A 20,382-nucleotide genomic window follows, 5' to 3' on the forward strand; every position below is an offset into this window, starting at 1 on the left:
AGTGGATGCCTAGTCCTGCAGTTCAGGACTATATGCGTTTGAAGCAGCTCCTCTAAAACTCTATAAGAAGTGCAGGCTATATAGGACCTGGATGTCTCCAGTCCTCTTGGTTGATTGGTACTCCACTTGTAAACTGTCTGGCTTCTGTGCGAGAGGTACAGCATCCTCCATCTCCTCCTGCTCTTATTTCTGAAGGCCAAAACTTAACCTTTAAATCACTTAAAAGGGATTTGGATGGAAAGTGCTGTAATTACACTCTCTGCAAAAATGCTAATTTGGGAATTACTTGGCATTTCCTGTGAGACTTTGCTTAATTAGGTCATCATAACTTGCATAACTATATTTAAAACCTAGAGGTTGATGTGTTCTTTACCACCGAGACTGACTTTGTTCTTGAGACAAGTCTACTCTATTTGTTTTTCAGAGGAAAATGGAGAACATTGCAAAATCACCATCTTAGTGTATGGAAATAAAATTTAGACTCTTGCTCTGTGCAATTTTAAATTAAAGGAAAAAAAAGGAAAAAATTACTAACAGTTCTCTTCTTTATCTGTAAGAAAAAATACAACATCATTAATCATTTTATAAATGTCTTATAATTCCTTCATTATACTTCCTCCACTCTTTACTCGCCATTCAGTACTTCACCGTGTTCCACAGTATTTCACAATTCAAATTTTTGCTCTTTTGAAGGCCAATAAAGATGGTAATACCACAATGCAGGCTCCATAAAATACTATTTAATGTATAGTTGAGGCTGAAATTCTGTGATTTGATTTCAAAATATATTAAAAGTAATTATGAGGTAAGCACAAACCTACTTCTGTCTTTTAAATTCAAGTGTATATTATGTGACATAACCTGACTTTCTTGCTATATAAGGAGGAATGACTAATAGCTATAGCTGTATTTTTACCTAACACATTTAATTCTCAGGTAACAAACATCAGTAGTTTCACAAATACAAGAAAATTTATGTTATGTTTCTAAATAAATTCCATCCTGAAAGCAGGTATTTCACTCCCTAATTCTGCTTACACATATGCATTATTACCACATTCTCAGTCTTCACTACAAGATTTACTTGATTGTCTGTGGAGAAATGGTGACAAGATCAAAGTTATTCCATCGGTCATTGAAGTCAGATGCTGCAGTCTATATGCAAACTTCAGTACATATTATTGGTGGTAATTATCTTAAGAAATGCCTCAAATCTGCCAAGATTAGAGGCCTCTTTTTACTAAACTCCTGAACATTTCAGTAATATGAGAGAATTTTTGTTCTGAAAAGTTCACAATCTAGAACTATAACACAAAAGATAACAAAAGGGTTATACCCATTTCTCACATGGAGGAAGCTAAAACAAAGGGTCCAACGTGGCCCAAAGCACATGCTTCACCTGGGTAATCCCTCTGTATTCAGTGTTCAGTTGCAAATAAAATACTGCTATGCTCAAAGCTTTGCGAAGTCCTTGGTAAAGTGATAGCCTGAAACTTGCACAGGAAGTCTTGGTGAAAATTAGGGGTGGAATGTAAGTTTTCCAAGTAACTAAAAACTGACATAGGAGTTTGGCCTTAAGTTTGTCATTTGTCTTCATAAATGCCATCTTTCTGGATGAACTGAAACCTTTTTACTGAATTAGAATTCAAACATGACTTTTATTTGTACCTGGGAGAAGGAAATTGTTAATTATGAATAGGTTAGTTTCCTTACTACTCATTACATCCTAGTACAAAATCAGGCCACAATACTATTTGAACCAAAGCCCAAGTCTTTTGTTTTTAAAAGCACTGTAGTAAAAAAGGGAAAAAAACCCAAAAAACTGCTGTTGTTAACATAGATTGCTATATAATGTTTGAGAAATAAAATGGTGAAAATCACTTGGTTTGTTATCTTCTGATGCAATCAACAGTTTTCCAAAGTATCATAATTGGCAACAATATCTGTGATCTCGTTACGCATGTTAGGAAATACTACTTTTCTGGAAGAGTGATCAGGTGCTGGAATGGGCTGCCCAGGGAGGTGGTGGAGTCACCGTCCCTGGAGGTGTTCAAGAAACATTTAGACGTTGTGTTGGGAGACATGGTTAAGTGGGGTTATATTGGTGGTAGCTGGATGGTTGGACTGGATGATCTTGTAGGTCTTTTCCAACCTTGCTAATTCTATGATTCTATGTTTCTATGATTTTATGATCTCATCAGATTTGCTACTTTGACAAACTTTCATAAAGATCAATTAATACAGTATCTTTTTTTTTCCTGCAAGTATCTAAAATTGGATTTTTCACAGTAGGACATCTATTTTAGAATTATTCCTCAGCATACAGGATGGAAACTAGGTAAGGGAAATATAACAATTTATTGGGCTGTTAAAATAATAGATTCAATGAGTCATTAACAAAGTGCAAATAACTATATTCAGTAAGTTCTATAAAGACAGAGTAGTTTTTTATTATTGCTTCATTGTGGATGCATGTAGAGGGGGGAATGAACTATAATTAATGTCACTAGTACTTCCTCTGTTTTATTCTTGATTTTCTAAAGGTTATGCTTGTTAACAGGAAAAAAAAAAAAGCTTTTAACTGGTAGACTGCTGGCTTGAATTCAGCCCAAATGAATGGACGGTTATGCAATGTCATGTGTAAAATGTGTTGATGAACTCAGCTGAGCATAGCTATGGTTAGCAATGTTTGGCAGCTGGGTCAGCCATCTTGGCAGGCTGCAAGGGGACAGAATGGGCCTGGAGTGTGAGGGGGTGGGATTACAGCCATAGAGAAACTGATGACTATAATCCAAGGTGGTCAAAGGGGCATAGGGATCTGAGAGACTATAGGTTCTGACTGATTTAGATACAGTAGTTTAGGATGTTATCCCCCCAGATGTCTGCAGCACCTTTGTGATGATTATAGCATCTCAGCAGCAGGAAGTGGGAGGCAACAGCTGTTTAAACGCTGGAGCAACATGCAGCAAAATATGCGAGATGTCTGGTTCCCAGACAGCAAGAGGGCATCTGACTTGACCGTCAATTTGGAGGTGGGATTCTCCTAGAAAGAAATGCGCTATTCACAGTGATGCACATGTATATTATTTAATAATTCCTTAATTCAGAATATTCATATTCTTAACGTTACTGTTTCCTTAAGCGATACTCCTGGTAGCTTTTTTTCTCTGCACTGGAGGCAACAAGGGAGACTAACATGTGCCAGCACTCACTAGATCCATGAATGTCATGGAGAGTGATGCCTACATGCATTTATATTTTGGAACTGCTGTGATTTGATCTGGCAGCCTGCTGTCCTTCAAGTCATGTACTACCAACGTGACCTCAGAATGTAACACAGATAGTGCACAGTAATATGCTATCACCACAACCTGACAAAAGCCACATTATCAATCAAGGATGTTAAAGATAGAATACACAAATCCTTCGCTGACAAATAATTTTTAAAGGTAGCATCATTAAACATGAGCAGGTTTCCAATGCAGCCTTAAAAGCAACTTTCCTTTCTTACTAAGTAAACCTAGGCATATAATTAGGTAATAATTGGTGGAATTCGGAGAAATTGTTTGCTAAGTGTCTCATGTACAACTTCAAACGCTCAAATTCCTCTTTATCAAGGTTGCCCTCTCAACTCCTTTATCTCTTCTTAGGAAGAAGTTTAATGCAGTAGCATAAATAATTTCCAAGTAGTTTAATACTGGAAATACCTGCCAATACTTTATTTTCCTGATTTTGACATAAAAGAAAAAGATGGGGCCCTCTAAAAGCCCATGTCAAACACTTCCTGTCACAAAGATCAAGAGTGCTGAGTTACTTATTTACTGGACACACTTACAGAGATATGTACACACCTGGCCAAATCTAAGGGTAGTTCTTAAGCTTCTGTGTTTACTCTGCTCTGATGTTTGCACAGCAAAAGACTGTGGCTTGTGAATGGATGACTATCTGCATTTCACATAGAGAACTTGATTCTCATTTTAAATAGATATTTGTTGAAAAGCTCGTGGTATTACGTTATCTCACAGTGCTGTAAGAAATCTCTTGAAAATATTAAAGCATCTGCTGAAGCGGCAAATGGTCCAAATCATATACACTATCACAAACTTGTGAGACTAGAAGTAGGGAAGTAGGACAACAGAACAGAAACATCAACGCCATTCTGATCTACAAGAAACCCAGTTTGCAGTTCCTGGAAATCTGAATTTGAGTCAGCCTATCATGTACATATCTAAATATAATAGATAAACAGTATTATTGTTTTATTTTGTATTCTCACAGATTTTCCAATAAATCATTAAAAAAAAGAATAAAATAACACTTTAATGTTAGATTTTCTCCTTCAAAAGGTTTCTAACTGCATTATTATGGAGTAAACATACATACATTTGAAAGACTCAAAGGCAGGAAAGAATAGCTTAATGAATCTCAAAAAGTGTCTGCTGTCAACACTGAGAACAATCTATTTGTTCTGACTGTCCAATTTCTGCTTCATTTCTATGGCTGTTTTAATAGGTGACTACAGTTGCTGTAAAATCTTTAGAAAGAGACACAAAATTAATAATTGTATTTGCATAGTAAATTACAGTGTGTAGGCTCTTACTCTTTTAGACTTGTTCCCACTAGAAACATGAAACAGATTTATCCCACCTGGTATGAGTGCTGCGCAGCCCTCTGTCACCTCACTTGGACATCAGCTTATGGGCATAGAAATTGCTTATGACCAGCAATCTTAATTACTACATGGCTTTCTTTACTTACCCTAACTCATTGCTGATGAATACTGACAGAACCTGTTTTACAAGACTGTATGGTGTTGGCATACAGCTCTTGTGTTTAGAACAGGCTTCATTCTTACGGGCTGGACAACGGACACTTTGTACTTAACATGAATGTTAGCAGTTAAATAACAGACGTGCTACAATGCACCTGTATTCTTCAGAACCTACAGGCTGTTCTATACGAACTAACTGAGAAAATAAGTTTTTAGCTTTTCCACAGAAAAAAAAAAGAGTCTACTTCAGCCAGGCTGCACTGGGGTATGAAGCAGACTGAAGCCTAGAGTCAGTGTTTGCTTCACTGTCATCACTAAGAAGAGTATGTGAACCCCTGTTTGTGGGAATCAGTTTTCTGAAAACTGGAAAAAAGTCACTGGGAAATGTTAACTACTGCAGTGGCATTTTCAAGCTTCTTTATGTTGATCCATAAAAGGAGTGCAGAAGGGAAAGGCTGTAATTCTGTTATCATAACAACTGCATATTCTCTGAAGAGATAAACTGTATATAAAAAGGATCTGCTACTAGTAGCCCTTTTTACCCAGTAGAATCACATTTCTTTACATTTTTCCCAGGGTGTCCACACCTTCCTTGCCCAAAGTTAGACACAGTATTTCAGAATGTCACTTGCGTCACATAGAAAAGGGACTATTACCCCTCTTCTCCATGACGCATTTCTTCAGTATATGCAGACTGGAATAGCATCAGCTGCTTCTCCTGCTGTATCACATTTCAAGAGTGTGGCTACCATCCTGCTCCATGGGAGTTTGGCAACTTGACCTCAACAGGAGCAGGTTCACATCTCATCTCCAACTAGCTGGGTCTGCCAGTCCCTAAGGGCTTCTCATAGCACTTCTGAGGAACAGGTCACCGTCTTCAACTTAAATACTAAGTCCAGTAATTCTGCTAACTAATTTGGCGAGTAATTACTGGTGTGAATGATAGCATCCACTTTCTCCTAAATGTGGAATATTACTGAGACCTTTGTTTTATTCTGTTGCAGCTTGTGATTTCAGCATACACACTTCACTAGCACCTTTTCATTTAAACAACGCAGTTCACCACACTACAAAAATACACAACATACCACCCATGATATTTGGCTAGTCAGTGAAGACACAGATGAGATGACTACCAATTTCTATGTCATTTTACTAGGCTTCTCTCTCCTTGCTACTCTTAACTTCCATTTTTTTTTTCTCACCATCAGTAATATTCCTCTTAGAATCAGACAGCATAACTATCTACACACAGTCAATTTTCCTTTAGAAAACTTTGTGAATTAGTAGTTGTCACATCTTTCTTTTAGCTAAACCAGAAAACAAAATGTATTCAGTGAAGTTCAGAATCAAAGTAGGGCTGATTTGGCTATCAAGCTTTACATTAAAAACAATCTCTTAGTAGATTCTCCCCTTTTGTATAGCAATCACTGATTTGCCTTTCTCTTCCATGTTAAAACTTTTAACATAAACATCCCAGTTCTCAGTGAGGCTCTGGTAATAGACTGTTGAAGCTACATTAGATACACTGCCTCTTGGGCCACATACAAACATGGAGGAAGGAGCAGGTTTTTCTTCCTTGCGTTTTGTTGTCTTTACAGAATTTGATATACTATACCAATGCCAGATTTACACAAAAATTCTTACACAAAGTAACCCTCAAGGTCTTGGTCCATCTGCATATATATACAAGGTAACATTTGTAGATAATAGAAATTATTGAAATTATAGTAGTTGCTCTACTGATACATAACAATCAGCATCAGATTAAATCTGCTACTGTTTCCACGAAGTAACTTAAAACAATCACAAAATGACATGACCTGAGATTTTTGAAGGATGGGAAGAATATCATTCATAGCTGTCAGAAGCTTTTCAACACAACAGCATTTTTCTTTAGTACATTTAATAACCAACTGAAATTTTTGCCAAAATCATTCTAACTTTTGGTTCTTTTAAAAAATTTTATCTCACAAAAAACCACTGTCTGCACTGTTTTATTCTGAACACCTTTCTATTTTAGCAGTAATAAAAAAGAAGAGTCTAGCATACTGAAGTGCATTAAAAAGAGCATTGCCAGCAGGTCTAGGGAATTGATCCTCCCTTCTACTCTCACCTGAGAAGGCCACATTTAGAATATTTCGTCCAGTTCGAAAAAGACAGGATCTCCTAGGAGGCCAGTGGAGGGCCACAAAGATCATTAACGGCCTGGAGCATCTCCCCTGTGAGTAAAGGCTCAGTAGCCTGAGTCTGTTCAGCTTGGGGAAAAGAAGACTGAGGGAGGGTCTGATCAATGTTTATAAATATCTAAAGAGAGGTGTGAGGCAAGTGGATGAGGTCAGGCTCTTCTCAGTGGTGTGCAGTGACAGGACAAGGAGCAATGGCCTAAAACTTGAACGTAGGAAGTTCGGTACTAACATGCAGAATAACTTCTTTGTGATAAAGGTGACAGAGCACTGGAACAGGCTGCCCAGAGAGGTTGTGAAGTCTCCTTCTATAGAGATATTCAAGACCCATCTGGATGCCTACCCATGCGACCTATTGAAGGGTACCAGCTTTAGCAGGGCACTTGGACTCGATGATCTCTTGACATCCCTTCCAACCCCTGCAATTCTGTGATTCTGTGATATATGTCCAGTGCTTGAGTTCTAGAAATCAGCACTTGTGAATTGCGTGCCATTCAGATTCACTACTGGGAAAATATGAAAAATATGTCACAGAACAACTGAAATTATGTTTGAATGATTTATATGTGGAAATTAATGTGGAAATAACTAGACAGTGCTTTGGACTCTGCCAATTTTAGTCACAGATTTATACACTGCTGCCTCTTCTTAAACTCTAGATATTTCAAAGGGATTACTTGCTACTGTGATTTATCACATCATATGATAATACCAGATTTCATTTATCTACTTGCAGTTGTAGAAAAAAGCTTTTGAAATTATGAACTTGAAAGATACAAAAACAGGAGCAAAATAAAGAGATCAAAAATTCACTGCATTTAATATACGGAGTTTTATCAATTTTTGTGAAGGGTAAAGCGTTAATTCAATATTTTTCAATATTCAGGAAGAGTATTTCATAAAAACATAGAATCAGAGAATGGTTTGATTTGGAAGGGATCTTAATAGCCATCTAGCTCCAACTCCACTGCTGTAGGCAGGGGTGCCACCCATTAGATCAGGCTGCCCAGCACTCTGTCTAACCTGGCCTTGAATGCCTCCAAAAGCATAGCAATATTCATTAAGCTGCATCGCATTTTTAGAAAAAAAAAACAAACTGATTTCTTACATCTAGCAATGGAATCAGTGAAGGTTATGAGTCTGAAGTGGGCTAACAGAACTGCCTGCTGCACTGGAAATGCCAGAACCATACAAATCCAATGATCAATTTTATTCTGGTAAAATTAGGGCATGTGATCTGTTTAGTCTTCTTCAGGCATCTTTCCCAATATATTATTGATCTTTTATATCTTAACTTTTCTGACATAATGTCAGTTCTCCTTTTATCTCTAAGGTCTAAGTTGGCAACACTAAACTCTTAATTTGCAATATCTCCTCACTGCTCCTCTTTTCCAGAACTATCCCAACCTCTTCACAGTTTGGCAACTGCCCAACAAACTCATATTGACCCTTATCTGATACTTTCTGAGGCACCCCTGCTGATTTTGTCGTGTTAAGTACTCTGTTTGCATCCTCTTTTTACACAGCTGGCCATACTCTTCTGGAACATTTTTCCCGTCAACTTCTGTGATTCCTCCTCTTACTTCTCCCTCATTTTTCTTGCCCTTCTTAACCATACCTTCAGAGAATCACAGATTACTCTGTTTTTGATCCCTTTTCCTTCTCTTCTTACACTCTTCATCCTGTCTAATCTCACCATCCAGAAAAAAATCAACTACCAATTCCAAGCTGTCTATGTTTCAGTTCCAGATTTGCCACCTGTTTAGATTAAGATCTGAGTAAATAGCTGTAACAAGACTAAATTGTAGAAATCTTCATCCTCTCAAAATTCTCACCATGATCTTCTACAACATTCTGAAAAATACTACATTGGTCTACATTACTCAGGTCTATAATCCGAATCCCATAAATCTTTTTCAGATCTCTCTGTCTTTACTTCTGCTGTCTTGAAGATTCTCTTTGAATAAAATGCTCTGCATGTTAGCCATCTATTTCTCGGGCACTGGCAAATATGGAATACAGCTGTAAAGATCTTTTTTCTCCAGTGTTATACTGTTTTCTCTGAAACACATCTCTGACTCTCCACTTCCTATAAAAACAACAGCAAAGGATCTCACAGCCCAGAACCAAGTGTTAATTGCTTGTGATCAAGCAGAACTAGACGTACCAACAAGCATAGTGTAACCCATGTCTATGTTTAAAAAATAGAAATAAGACACTTTTTCAATGTAATTCAAGTCTGCACTAGTATAATAAATTTTATTTTAAAATAAATTACCATACTCTAGTGAAATTCAGCGCTGTAAGAAAAGTTTTCACAGTATAGATTTTGTTAGCTGAACTTCAACATGGAACAAATATTTATGATGCAGTTATAAATAACATTTATAATGGAAATGTTGACTGCTATGATAATACTCCCATGTGATAGACCCTAATTCATCTTGTCCTTGGCTAATGGACACTTGGACAGACCAATATAGAAATTTATTGGAGCAGGACAACAGCAGTCAGGTTCTGTGTCCTCGAGTTAGTGTTTCTTTTTGGGGGCAAACGAGTAATTTTGAACAGGAAAAAGGAGGCAATTAAAACTCTAAGGTAGCACTGATATCTTTCATACCTCCCATACTGGCAACTCAGAGAGATATACCTAAGGCAAGCCTTTAAGAAGGTACTTCAAGATAGCAACTTAGCAGTGATAAACTGAAGTTAGCTCACACTAGCTGCCTGACAATCCAGCTAGCTTCAATAGCCTTTACTAGGCAATCCACAAGTTGTATCAAGATGTAAATTAACTAGTTCAATACTTAATAGAAGCCTGAAAAAATTACAGGGATTTCAACAGCTTTACTTCTCTACAGGAAACTGTTCTCTGTTATTAGTTTAAAAAGTTAATTATGTGCTTTTTTTTCCCCCCAAGCAAGTTGCTTGATTATGTCACTCAAAAGTATGTTGGAAAGACTGAGAAAGCATCCTGGAAAAATGAAATCGGTTCCTTTGCAACTTCTCCTTCCTTGGCCTTCTTCCAAGCCCGCTCATAGTCCCAGGTGCATTCAGGAGGGCTGAGGAGTCAGCTGAGCCAGCATGTGTGTATGACAGTGGGGCAGGATGAGTGCAGGCTGCCAACAACTCCTCACATTGAGCAGAACAAAAGACGTGGGTAGCTGGGCACCTGTATCTAGGGCTTGGCAGGACTGGTGATAAATTTGGAAGTCAAGTGGCTCGCCAATAGTTAGAAAGAGAAAGAACAGAACAAGAATAATGCTTGAAGCTCACCTTTTCTTTTAGCCCACCTTATTTCTTTGATTATCGGATACAACACAAGTAACTTAGTATACTTCTGTAGACTTCTCCAGACATGTTAAAAAGAAGACAGAAGCAATAAACTGTAGAGAAAAAGGTGCCACAGGAAGAATCTAGACAACAGTTGCATGAGGATGATGTAGCAGTATCACTTCAAAAAATGAAGAGGCTTTTGTGTGACTAAGAATAACTAGTGAGCTTCCTTATGCTTTAAGGCACAAACTGATGGCATAGCTGGTAACTGTAATCAGGGAAAAATGTTCACTGTAATTGGCTTCTTAAATAAAAATATCTGGCCTCGTCCACATGCGCTTAGCCAGAACATTTCTGTTAATTAGCACCAGGAAGAAATCTCTCCTTCCTGTCCATATGGAGTTTGCATTTTGTAAATTGAAGGAGATGGAGACGGCAGAGAGGAGGAAGATGGGGAGGATGTGCTTTCTTCCAAGGTTACAGACATCAACATCTGGTCAAAAGAAAATTTAAAACACAGCTTCTCTTTAAGACATTAGAAATCTGCAGAAATTGCCTATTGCTTGAAATTCTTATTTCTGAAATTTTATTGCAGAATGTTAAGTAATACTATTTCTGTAACAGTACCCTAACATTATAGAAAAAAATGGTGGTAAATACTAGAAATTCTTGTTCGTTTTATTAGAAAATCTTCATTTCCTGTTCACATATTTCATCTAAAATTCTGTCCACCTCTCTAGCAAGTGTTAACAGTTAAACTGCTTCTTGATTATTCTCATGTCTTGCTCAGGAGGTCAAAGGCTGGAAGAATTTTTCTGGTGAGCAACGTGTGTTCTTCAAGCAGCTGGATGGCTTGACAAATAATCTGCCATAAAACAATTCAGATTTGAATTTCCAGACCTTAATTGCTCCATGGTAAAGTGCCCAGACTCCTGCCCTGCAGCAAAGTAGTTTTACCCCTCTTTCATGTAATCAAATGTTATTCATTCAAACTGAATGAAAAAACAGTATACATTTACTGCAGGATATGTATGCATACAGACAATTACAGCTTAGCTGTCCAGCCTGTGTAAGTTCATACTTTAGTTTATCTCCTGACAGCATGTTTACAAGAGTAAATGCTAGAGTTGTCTTGTAGAATTTAACATAAATAGGTCACTCACATCCATTAAACTTGTGCAAGATTAGAACAATCTTCCCCCTTTTTACTGGGTGCCAAAAGCCTTTCTTTTCTATTACATCTTCCATTAGTCACTTACCCCTCTCTAGGCTTTAACAAGAGACACAAAACAGCCTTTATTGTTTTTCTCTAAACAAAGAAAATCTCAAACTGTCCCTAGATGACTCCCTTGAATGAGAAAATGGCTCAGGTTTCATTTGTTTCCTGTCCTGATATGCTCTTTTCTGACACATCTACAAGTTTAGTGATGCCTGGAGGAAACAAACAGGTCAGCGCTGCCATTTCTCAAAATTTGTTTTATTTGTTAATAAAAAGGCCTGTAAAGTCTGGTCTCTATAAAGACTAGAACACTTGCTAACTCTATGAGACCTACAGCCTTGTGGGTCGGGCTCTGCAAAGATATGCCATCATCAAGCTATCAATCACTAGCCAAATCTCTGCAACAGCAAAAGTAGAAGTAATATTGTTCCCGAGTCCCAGCTGAACAAGCGTACATAAAACCATTCCTTGTAGCCTTATGACCACTTAGACTACGGCTTAGATCTTTTCAATCATACTTGCTTTCCTAATATGCAAATATTAAGGTAATTATTTACTGGCAAACTAAGTTTGAAGATTTCTATAGTGCTTCAATCTTCATGATTCAGACTGACACTATTATTCATACCTGCTGAATGCTACTTTGCTTCCTACCACTTTGTTCTCATTTCAATCTCATTTTGAGCTACATTAAAAAGCTAGAACCTCTTGGCAGTTCTTGATAAATGCCTTAATGAACATAACATGAGAGAGAAAGCAATTGGGAAGTGAGAACTGTCATGGTACAATGACTTATGCATATTCACTGTAATTATAAATTGTGTATAATAGTAGGATATATAGCCCAAACAGTCTCATGTTAAGAATCTGAAATTTGAGAGCTTTATCAAAGATTTTCATATTTATTTAAATGTGCCTAGGCCTCAGGTAATGCAGAAATCACTTCTTAAGACAAACAAAAATGCTTAACTTGTTTACAGAAAGGTGTATGTACTTTAAATATTGTCTCTTTCTTGTTGATTTGCTACATACATTTACTCCTTACTGACAGCATGCGTGCTTATCATTCAAAACTGTTCAAGCTTAGAGAAAAAAATTATGTTTTCCCACCATAAGTTATTTTCAAGACAACTTAGAACAAAGGAAAACTTTTTCTGATGGATTTCTTGGTGTCACATTTCATACCATTATGTACTTACATTTTCTCTTGAGCCATTTCTTTATTTCAAGGGCTCAGCAGCTTTGAAATACTTTCAGTCCAGATGCTTTAACTCCCTCATTTTTATCCTCAAACAAACTTTCCTTTGACAGGGTCCCTGCTATTAGTTCTTAGCATGGCTAAAATTAGGATTTCTTAACTTATGACTAATAAGATGAACTGCTGCTATAGAGTGGGAGTTCATCAGCTGATGAAAAAATGAAATAATGAAAAAAAGAAAATAATTTCAGTATCACGGGAGTAAGTATGGGCCACTAATATGATTAATCCACAGAAAAGGACGTATTGAGGCAATTTCCAACAGTGAAAGGTGCATATTGATATCATGTTAAAGCCTGTAAAGTCTTACTATTGGAAATACTTCTGTTGAGCATTGTCTAGAATTCTGGTCACCCATGTTCAAGAAAGACACATCTAAACCTGGATACTAAGGAAGACTGCAAGACTTGTAAGCCCCAACTCTCCCAATCGCAATACATACAGACTGCTCTTTACTATAGAATACATAGAAATAAAGAAAAAAAATATTATTTAAGCTAACAAACAATGACTTAAGACCAAGTCAAATACAGTGGTCATTTACACTGCAAGTGGAGGAAAGGTCTAGACTGTTAGAGAATGCTGAAAAAACAGAGTTCTTTGGCTGTGGGACAATTATATCTGCCTGCATCCACAATCTGAGTACAATTAAGGATAAAGGGGCTTGTACGTGAAAGAAAGATATGCAGAAGATGAAGGTAAGCAAACATGAATCTCAGAGCTATAATCTCTATTAGCATACAAATACAGACAAGACCTAGAAAAGTAGTAACACAATGTGGCTTTACTCATTTGACAGGTGAAGGAAAGGACGGAGTTTTGAAAATACAATCAATTGGATAAATGGAATTCCATTTTACCTATTCAGTTTTAAGCTAAGGAGCAGTACACAAATAGACTAATCTCCCGGAAAGATATCAGAAAAAAAAAAAAAAGTAAAATCCACGCTGCGTCTTTTTATAGCAACTTGCCATACTACGTGTGTACTCGCAAAGCATTCTCCAGAGAGCAGGCCTTAGCTAACCAAGACTGACAAGATTTCCCTCACATAGTAAAAATAATAGGGATCTTTCCCCTAATAACACTACAGAAACAACCAAAATTTCTGTTTATTTATGTTCTCTGATGTCTTATGTTGGCATTATCCCGAATAAGCTATTAACCAGCCAAAGCTGTAAGCTTGATTCCAACTTTTTGACGCTTCACTGTTTAACACAAAGCAATATCAACAAACAATTAAAAAATGAAAACAAAATCTCCTGGAGTAACATACAGTCTTCACTACCTAACCACTGTTTCTGCAAAAATGACAACATTCAAAATGGAATAAACCTTTTAATTTAACACAGAATCATTTTACTGTGAGAAAAAAGACTAGCCACAAACCAAGACCAATCTATAATTACCTGGTTGGTAGAAATTTGGTGAAAGTTCTCTGGCAACTGCTCTTGCAATATCACATTCCTGACGAGCAGCCTGAGCAGCCTGATCCGCAGCATCAGCTTTAGCTCTTGCGTGTGCAGTTCTGTACAGAGTAGAAAACAGTTTATATGCAGAGGAGTCTTTTATATGTTGCATCAGTAATGAGAAAGTAAAGTATTGCTTCCCTTAGCTACCATACACTGTACTGTACAGTGTACTGTTATGCTCACATGCTGTGTATACCTGCAAATCAAAGCGTACAAATTTCTCTTCTCAGTTCTTCAGCCCTGCTCATCCTTGTATCATATTTACTTGTAGGTACACAGTTTACAACCCAGCTTTATAAACTTTCTAAGTAGAAAAATAAGAAGTATCTAAATGAAACTGAGATGATGATTATATGGTCAAATGCTAACACACAGAGCACAAAGTGTACAGGAGGTCAGACTGGGACACTACACTGACTCCTGAACAGGGAGCTCTGACACCAGGAGAGACCAGTCTCTGAGAGACTGCAGAATGCCTTGAAAAACAAAACTTATACAACATCTCCTGCCTATGCCAGAGGGGTTGGAACTTGATGATCCTTGAGGTCCACTCCAACTCAAGCCATTCTATGATACGATTTCAAAGTTAACGTTCAATGCTGGATGAAGAACTAAACTGTGATACACTGGCCCAAAAATCTGAAAAATGTCTCCCAGTCAGACCACACTGGAAATGAATGGGATGTAAAATGTGTGTCTGATACTTCAATAGGCATTTGTATAAGTGGGGACTTAACACATTTAAATTCTTGTAATTCACTGAATTTCAAATCCAAAACAATGTGAAAAAGGCAACTTTCAGAATTCAAGAAAACAGTTCAGAATACTTTCAGGAACTAATCTGCCATCTGCTGCTTCTTTTTTCTCCTTCTGTTATTTCTTAAAAAGTCTCAAGAATAGCTTGTGCAAATGCCTCTCAATTTTGACTGTGCAAATTGATTGCTGCATTACTGCATGATCACATCACTTTCTGTCCAATCTTCCTTCATCAGTTCATTTTTTAAATGGTCATCTGTTTAGAAATTCCTGATTGCTCGCTGCGTCTCTCAGAGCCAGCAGATTGCCTAGAGCTATAAAATGGTTCATTAGAACTGCGGGGAAGCTAAACATGGCAAAAACAGCAGAGTTTTTCAGAGCTACTTAAGAGATTCATGATATTTCTGAAACAGTTATATTCAACTTCATTATCTCAGGAGTTCTCTTACAGCTGAAAAATGAAGTAAGAATAAATCAGGAGGAAAATAAAAGCAACAATTTGCATCCCATGGGCCTGGCTATACTAATAAAATAAAATAAAATAAATGAAACCCCAACATTTTCAATTATTTCTATCTAAAAATTCAGTGTTATTTTCAAGGAATAAAGAAAAGTTCTGTGTGTTTTAGACAAAGAAAGAACTCAAAGTTAGCACTGACCTGGATGAGTAGGAGATTAACAGTGTGGCAGACTTTGCATTTCTAAAAAGATGCTTAATCCCATAAGGTTCTAGTATCAACACAGACATAAAAAAATCCCACACAGACAGTTTCATCTGTGGTGCCTGGAGAAGATTTACTTAAGTTACATCCTCCATAAAATGTGTAAGGGGATAAATGCTGAATGTTATTTCAAAGCTTAGCTTGTCATAATTTAATAGATAAGTATCAGATCAAGTTGCCTTCTCATCGGTCCCCCTAGGTCTCTAAAAAAAAGATCATTATTATGATCATTATTATCGCAAATAAGCGATAACACCTTCGACTTGCAGTCAGGATCATGAAAGAAATTGTTAATCAAAACAAACACACTGTATAATCCCATATGTGCTCCGTGCAGTTCATGAATGGTTGTACAGTATGTGCTTGCTTAGTAACAGTAATCAAAACTGTTCTTTCTCTATAATCATTATTTTCAATTAGATGAGCTATTCTTAGCTCCTGCATAATTATGTCTATGTAGCATAAACCTAATGAAGCAATCATAGCGCTGGGACACTGTTTTACGAGACAATAATGTCTGCACATGGATAAACTAGACTCTGATCATCCTATTGTGATGATAGAACAACCAGACTATTCTCATGTAAAAATAGCCTAATGCTATTGTCACAGCTGCAGTTGAAATATGAAAAGCTAATATACTAAATGACCAGTATTGGGAAATTGTACTGCCAGTTGTTTATTGATGTAAATTTTCTGTATTACTATAGCCAAGAAGCAAATGACACATCCTATCTAAACATGTATGAAAGTGGCAGAGGCACTGAATGGAGACACAAGTAATGAGCTAGTGATGCTTGGGCACATGAATCTGGGCGGAAGCAAGTCAAAGTAGGAACACACAGTAGAACAGAAGGTAAACGAATGCTGCCTTTCTTGTCTGCCCTAACTCATACCTGCCATTTTTTTTTTAATTCTATTGCTTCCTGCTGTTCTGCTGCTTTTGTACATGCAGTCAGGAGCCCCGGCAGATCAGGACGGAGTGGCTGCTGAGACATTTGTGTTGCCAAGGCACCAAAAACCCACAGCACAGAGGGAAGAGCAGCACCAGTGTCCATGCTCCCAAGCAGGCCTTCTGCCAGCCAAAGAGCAATGTGCACACATGGCTGTGCTGAGACATCTCCTAACGGCCTCTTCAGTGAGCGTCAGCACGACACTTGGCAAATGGAGAAAGAACAGAAGAAACGGGCATAGTCTAGCTTCTGTATCTAACAGAGCTGTGCACTCCAGCTGTGAACATGTGCTCTTCACTTTGTGCTATTGGCTTTTTATTACCTTACCATTGGGTTACTTTACTAACTAGCAGTGTGTACTTTGTTGTTTCAATTTCCAATTGTATAGTCAGACTTATTTTTTTTTACTTCCTGCACACTCACTTCAGTCAGACTCAATTTTTCAGTTGTTTTTTAATTTCTTTTCATTCTCACTTCCACACTTGCTTTCCCTGTATGTTTACCAAATTACTTCCTTGGCACTATGTTTTATTTGTACTTGCTTCATTCTGCCTTGCAGTGATCCCCCCAGTAGCAGTGGTATTATCAGAGACTATGAAGAGAGATGTTGTTTTGGAATGACGGCTATTGTAAGGGAGATACCAAAGCCAGACAGCCCCACTGAAAGACAACTCATTTGCTCCACCTACATTTCACAAAGCATGAGAAAGCCTACTTCTTCAACTTGTGTCCTGGAGTAGTTTTGCCACTGTGAAGTCTTGTAGCTTTGTTCATTTTCAGTAATTAATCATGGGTGTTTAAGTCTACTATGTATGAAGTAAAAATCAACCACATTTGAATAACCACCATCTCCTTCAGAACTCATTTTTCCAGACCACTCTACTCCTGTTGTTGTAACAAGAAATGTTTATGAGAACTTTTGGAAGAGGAAACTCAGATAATAATAATAATAATAATAATAAAAATTCTCCTCTTTCCCAACCAAAGAAAAGACTTCTGCAGGCTTTACATGCTGTTCCATCATTCTACAAGCAGAGTTCATCCGAAGTTTCAGCAGCAAAATAGACACTATGCAGGAAAGTATGCAGCAATCCACAAACTGCAAAACAGTATGGGAAAATAGTGACCTGTTTTGCAATGCTACATTCAGGCTCTAGTGAACAGAAAAAGGCACTGTAATGATTTTTCTTTCAATTCAACAGATACTTCGTGAAAATTAATTCTCAGCAACTGCATCACATAATATACATTACCAACTTTTGAAATGCTGTCTGTATTTGTTTATATTTCCATCTACTTGAAAGCATTGTCCCACCATTAATATTCCATGAGAAGTCTGAGACGCACTTACAAGATTTCAAACCAGTATAAAACTAACGTATTAAAAAAAACACAATTCACATTTAGAGGAACTGCGTGCCACCTAACTGCTGAGTTCACACTAGTCTTAAATGCATTCACAATTATATCTGTGGCAGGACTCAGACTGCACATACATTAAAAAATGAACCCACAGCGACAGTCACTACTTCAGACATAGCACTGGTACGGTATGTGGAGCCCATAAACATATGAGACTGTGTCATGACTGAATAAGGGCTGTGGGACAAATGATTAACTGAATAACTGCTGTTAGTAGAAATTTCATCTGGACTCCTATCAGAGTGAGATTTCAGAAGTAACCTAAGCTTTCGAGACTGTGGGACAACTGGTACCACTACTGATATCTTTTTTCTTCTCCGGTTGGTTGTGTTGGTAAATACATAGATGGATTCTGAGCTACACTCAAGGGATTATAAGCACAAACTCAAAGGGGATCATACTGTGTGCCCTTCCAGCAACACTACAAGCAGATTTCCATCCACTTATGTCTCAAAAGTGACTTGGACGGGGAATATTGAGGGCTGAAGAGCTTAAACATTATCTAGCACTCTGTAGCAACAATGTTTCTATATAATACCATTTGTCTTGAATGCATTATGTAATATTTATCTAAATTTAAACTCCATTTAGAACTGTCCATTACCCTTGAGATTATTTTGTATTTCCATGATATCCTTCAATGTGTTTGTAATTGATGTCCAGTCAGTGTCAACTGAAAATGTAAGCAACATATGTTTACTTTCTTTCATTCATCTTTCAGATTATATTAAGCACAGAGATTCCAACATAAAGCCTGCTGAGTATTTCTTGATACATGTAATTTTCTCACTTTTCAGTTTGCCAAATACCTGAACCAAAATTATGTTCCTAAATACAAATTATCCTAAATTAATAAACTTAATAATGTTACTTATTAACAGGTCTTCATACTGTAAAAAGAAAAAAAAATCAGTAAAGGTGAAACCTGCATAAAATACTCAGCGATGTACAAGGGCTGCTCAGAAAGTAATGTCTCCTATTTCATTATGTTGGCCCATGACATCAGAGGCAGATGTTGGTGGTATGGCAGTAGAGGTTGAACCTTCCCAACAACATTCCATTACATGCTGTTACCGTGTGACAGATGGCAGCTGAGAGACAGTCTGACACAATGGTGTCCGACATGGAAGTGTGTATGAAGCAAAGGTGTGTCACTGAACTCCTCCATGTGGAAAAATTGGTGCCCACTGACATTCACTGACACTTAGTGCATGTTTATGCAGACCAAACAGTGGATGTGAGCACAGTGAGGTGGTCGATGGTGTTTCAGCAGTGGTGACAGTGAAGTGAAAGATCAGCAACATTCTGAACGCCATGCACAGCTATCACACCATGAAATGAAGAGTGTCTTGATCAGCCCATCCATATGAATTGGTGGATTACGACTAGGGAGCTGTGTATGGAGATGAATATTGGCATAAATGCATTGGAAATGATGGTGGCAACACTGGAATATCACAAAGTTTGCACCAAGTGGGTCTCACAAATGCTTCACATAGGAACAGAGAGAATACCACATGCAAGTTTGTCAGCACCTATTGAACCAATACATGGCTGAAGGTAATAGTTTCCTGGATCACATAATTACCAGTGACGAAATATGGTGGCAAAAATGTGAGCCAGAATCAAAATGGCAGTACATGGAGTGGTGACATGTGAAATCCCCATCAAAGTTCAAGATGCAGCCCTCAGCAAGTAAAGTGATATGCACTGTCCTCTGGCAAAGGAAAGGGATGAGCCTTCTGGATTTCTCAGAACCTGGACAAACCATCAGCTCTGACCACTACATTTTCTGGCAAAAAATGCATAGCTAATGGCGGTGACTATGTTGAAAAACAGTGTTTTGTAGCTGAGAATTTGTTCTATCAAAAAGTGTCATTGTGCACTTTGTATCCATTGCAGTTTCCATGGAAATAAACAAGATACGTTAATTTCAGAGAGACCTATGTTTTTAATTTATGGCAGTCATCAGGTTTGTCTGAGTAACTTCACATATTGCAGTTTACTACCTATATCATCCCTTCTGAAACTGGAATTCTATTAAAAAAAATCCCTTTTTCCTCAATTCTAAAATTCAGTTATTTTTTCTAGTAAGCAAAGAATCCTATGTTGTTGGTTGCTTTTTTTTCCATGTATGAAATTTTACAACCTCTTCTTCTATCTTTTGGAGGTTGAACTCTGCAACATTCCTACAGATATCAAAAGAATTTCAAGGAGAGGAGGAGACCATGAGGAAGAGAAAATCTTGAAGGAATAATTCTTTAGTAGATTAATTTTTTTTTTGACCCTATTTCCATCTACGCATTTTTTGACACAGCAATTGAGAGACTGTCATTTATCAAGTGCACTA

The 20,382-nt window shown here is 37.4% G+C and overlaps 1 protein-coding gene across 7 annotated transcripts in view; it reads right to left on the reverse strand.

The window, feature by feature from the left end:
* The window catches only part of JPH1 (junctophilin 1), an 86,654-nt gene that overhangs the window by 17,448 nt on the left and 48,824 nt on the right, over positions 1-20,382 (reverse strand). For 6 of the 7 annotated variants that reach the window (XM_021387025.1, XM_021387023.1, XM_021387022.1 and 3 more), the window contains exon 3: positions 14,117-14,235. The exons of the other annotated variant lie outside the window; for it this stretch is intronic. In XM_021387025.1, the coding sequence (XP_021242700.1) occupies positions 14,117-14,235 (119 nt within the window). The remainder of the gene's footprint in view (positions 1-14,116; positions 14,236-20,382) is intronic. 7 annotated transcript variants of the gene reach the window in all.

This window comes from Numida meleagris, chromosome 2, assembly GCF_002078875.1.
Source record: "Numida meleagris isolate 19003 breed g44 Domestic line chromosome 2, NumMel1.0, whole genome shotgun sequence".
NCBI lineage: Eukaryota > Metazoa > Chordata > Aves > Galliformes > Numididae > Numida > Numida meleagris.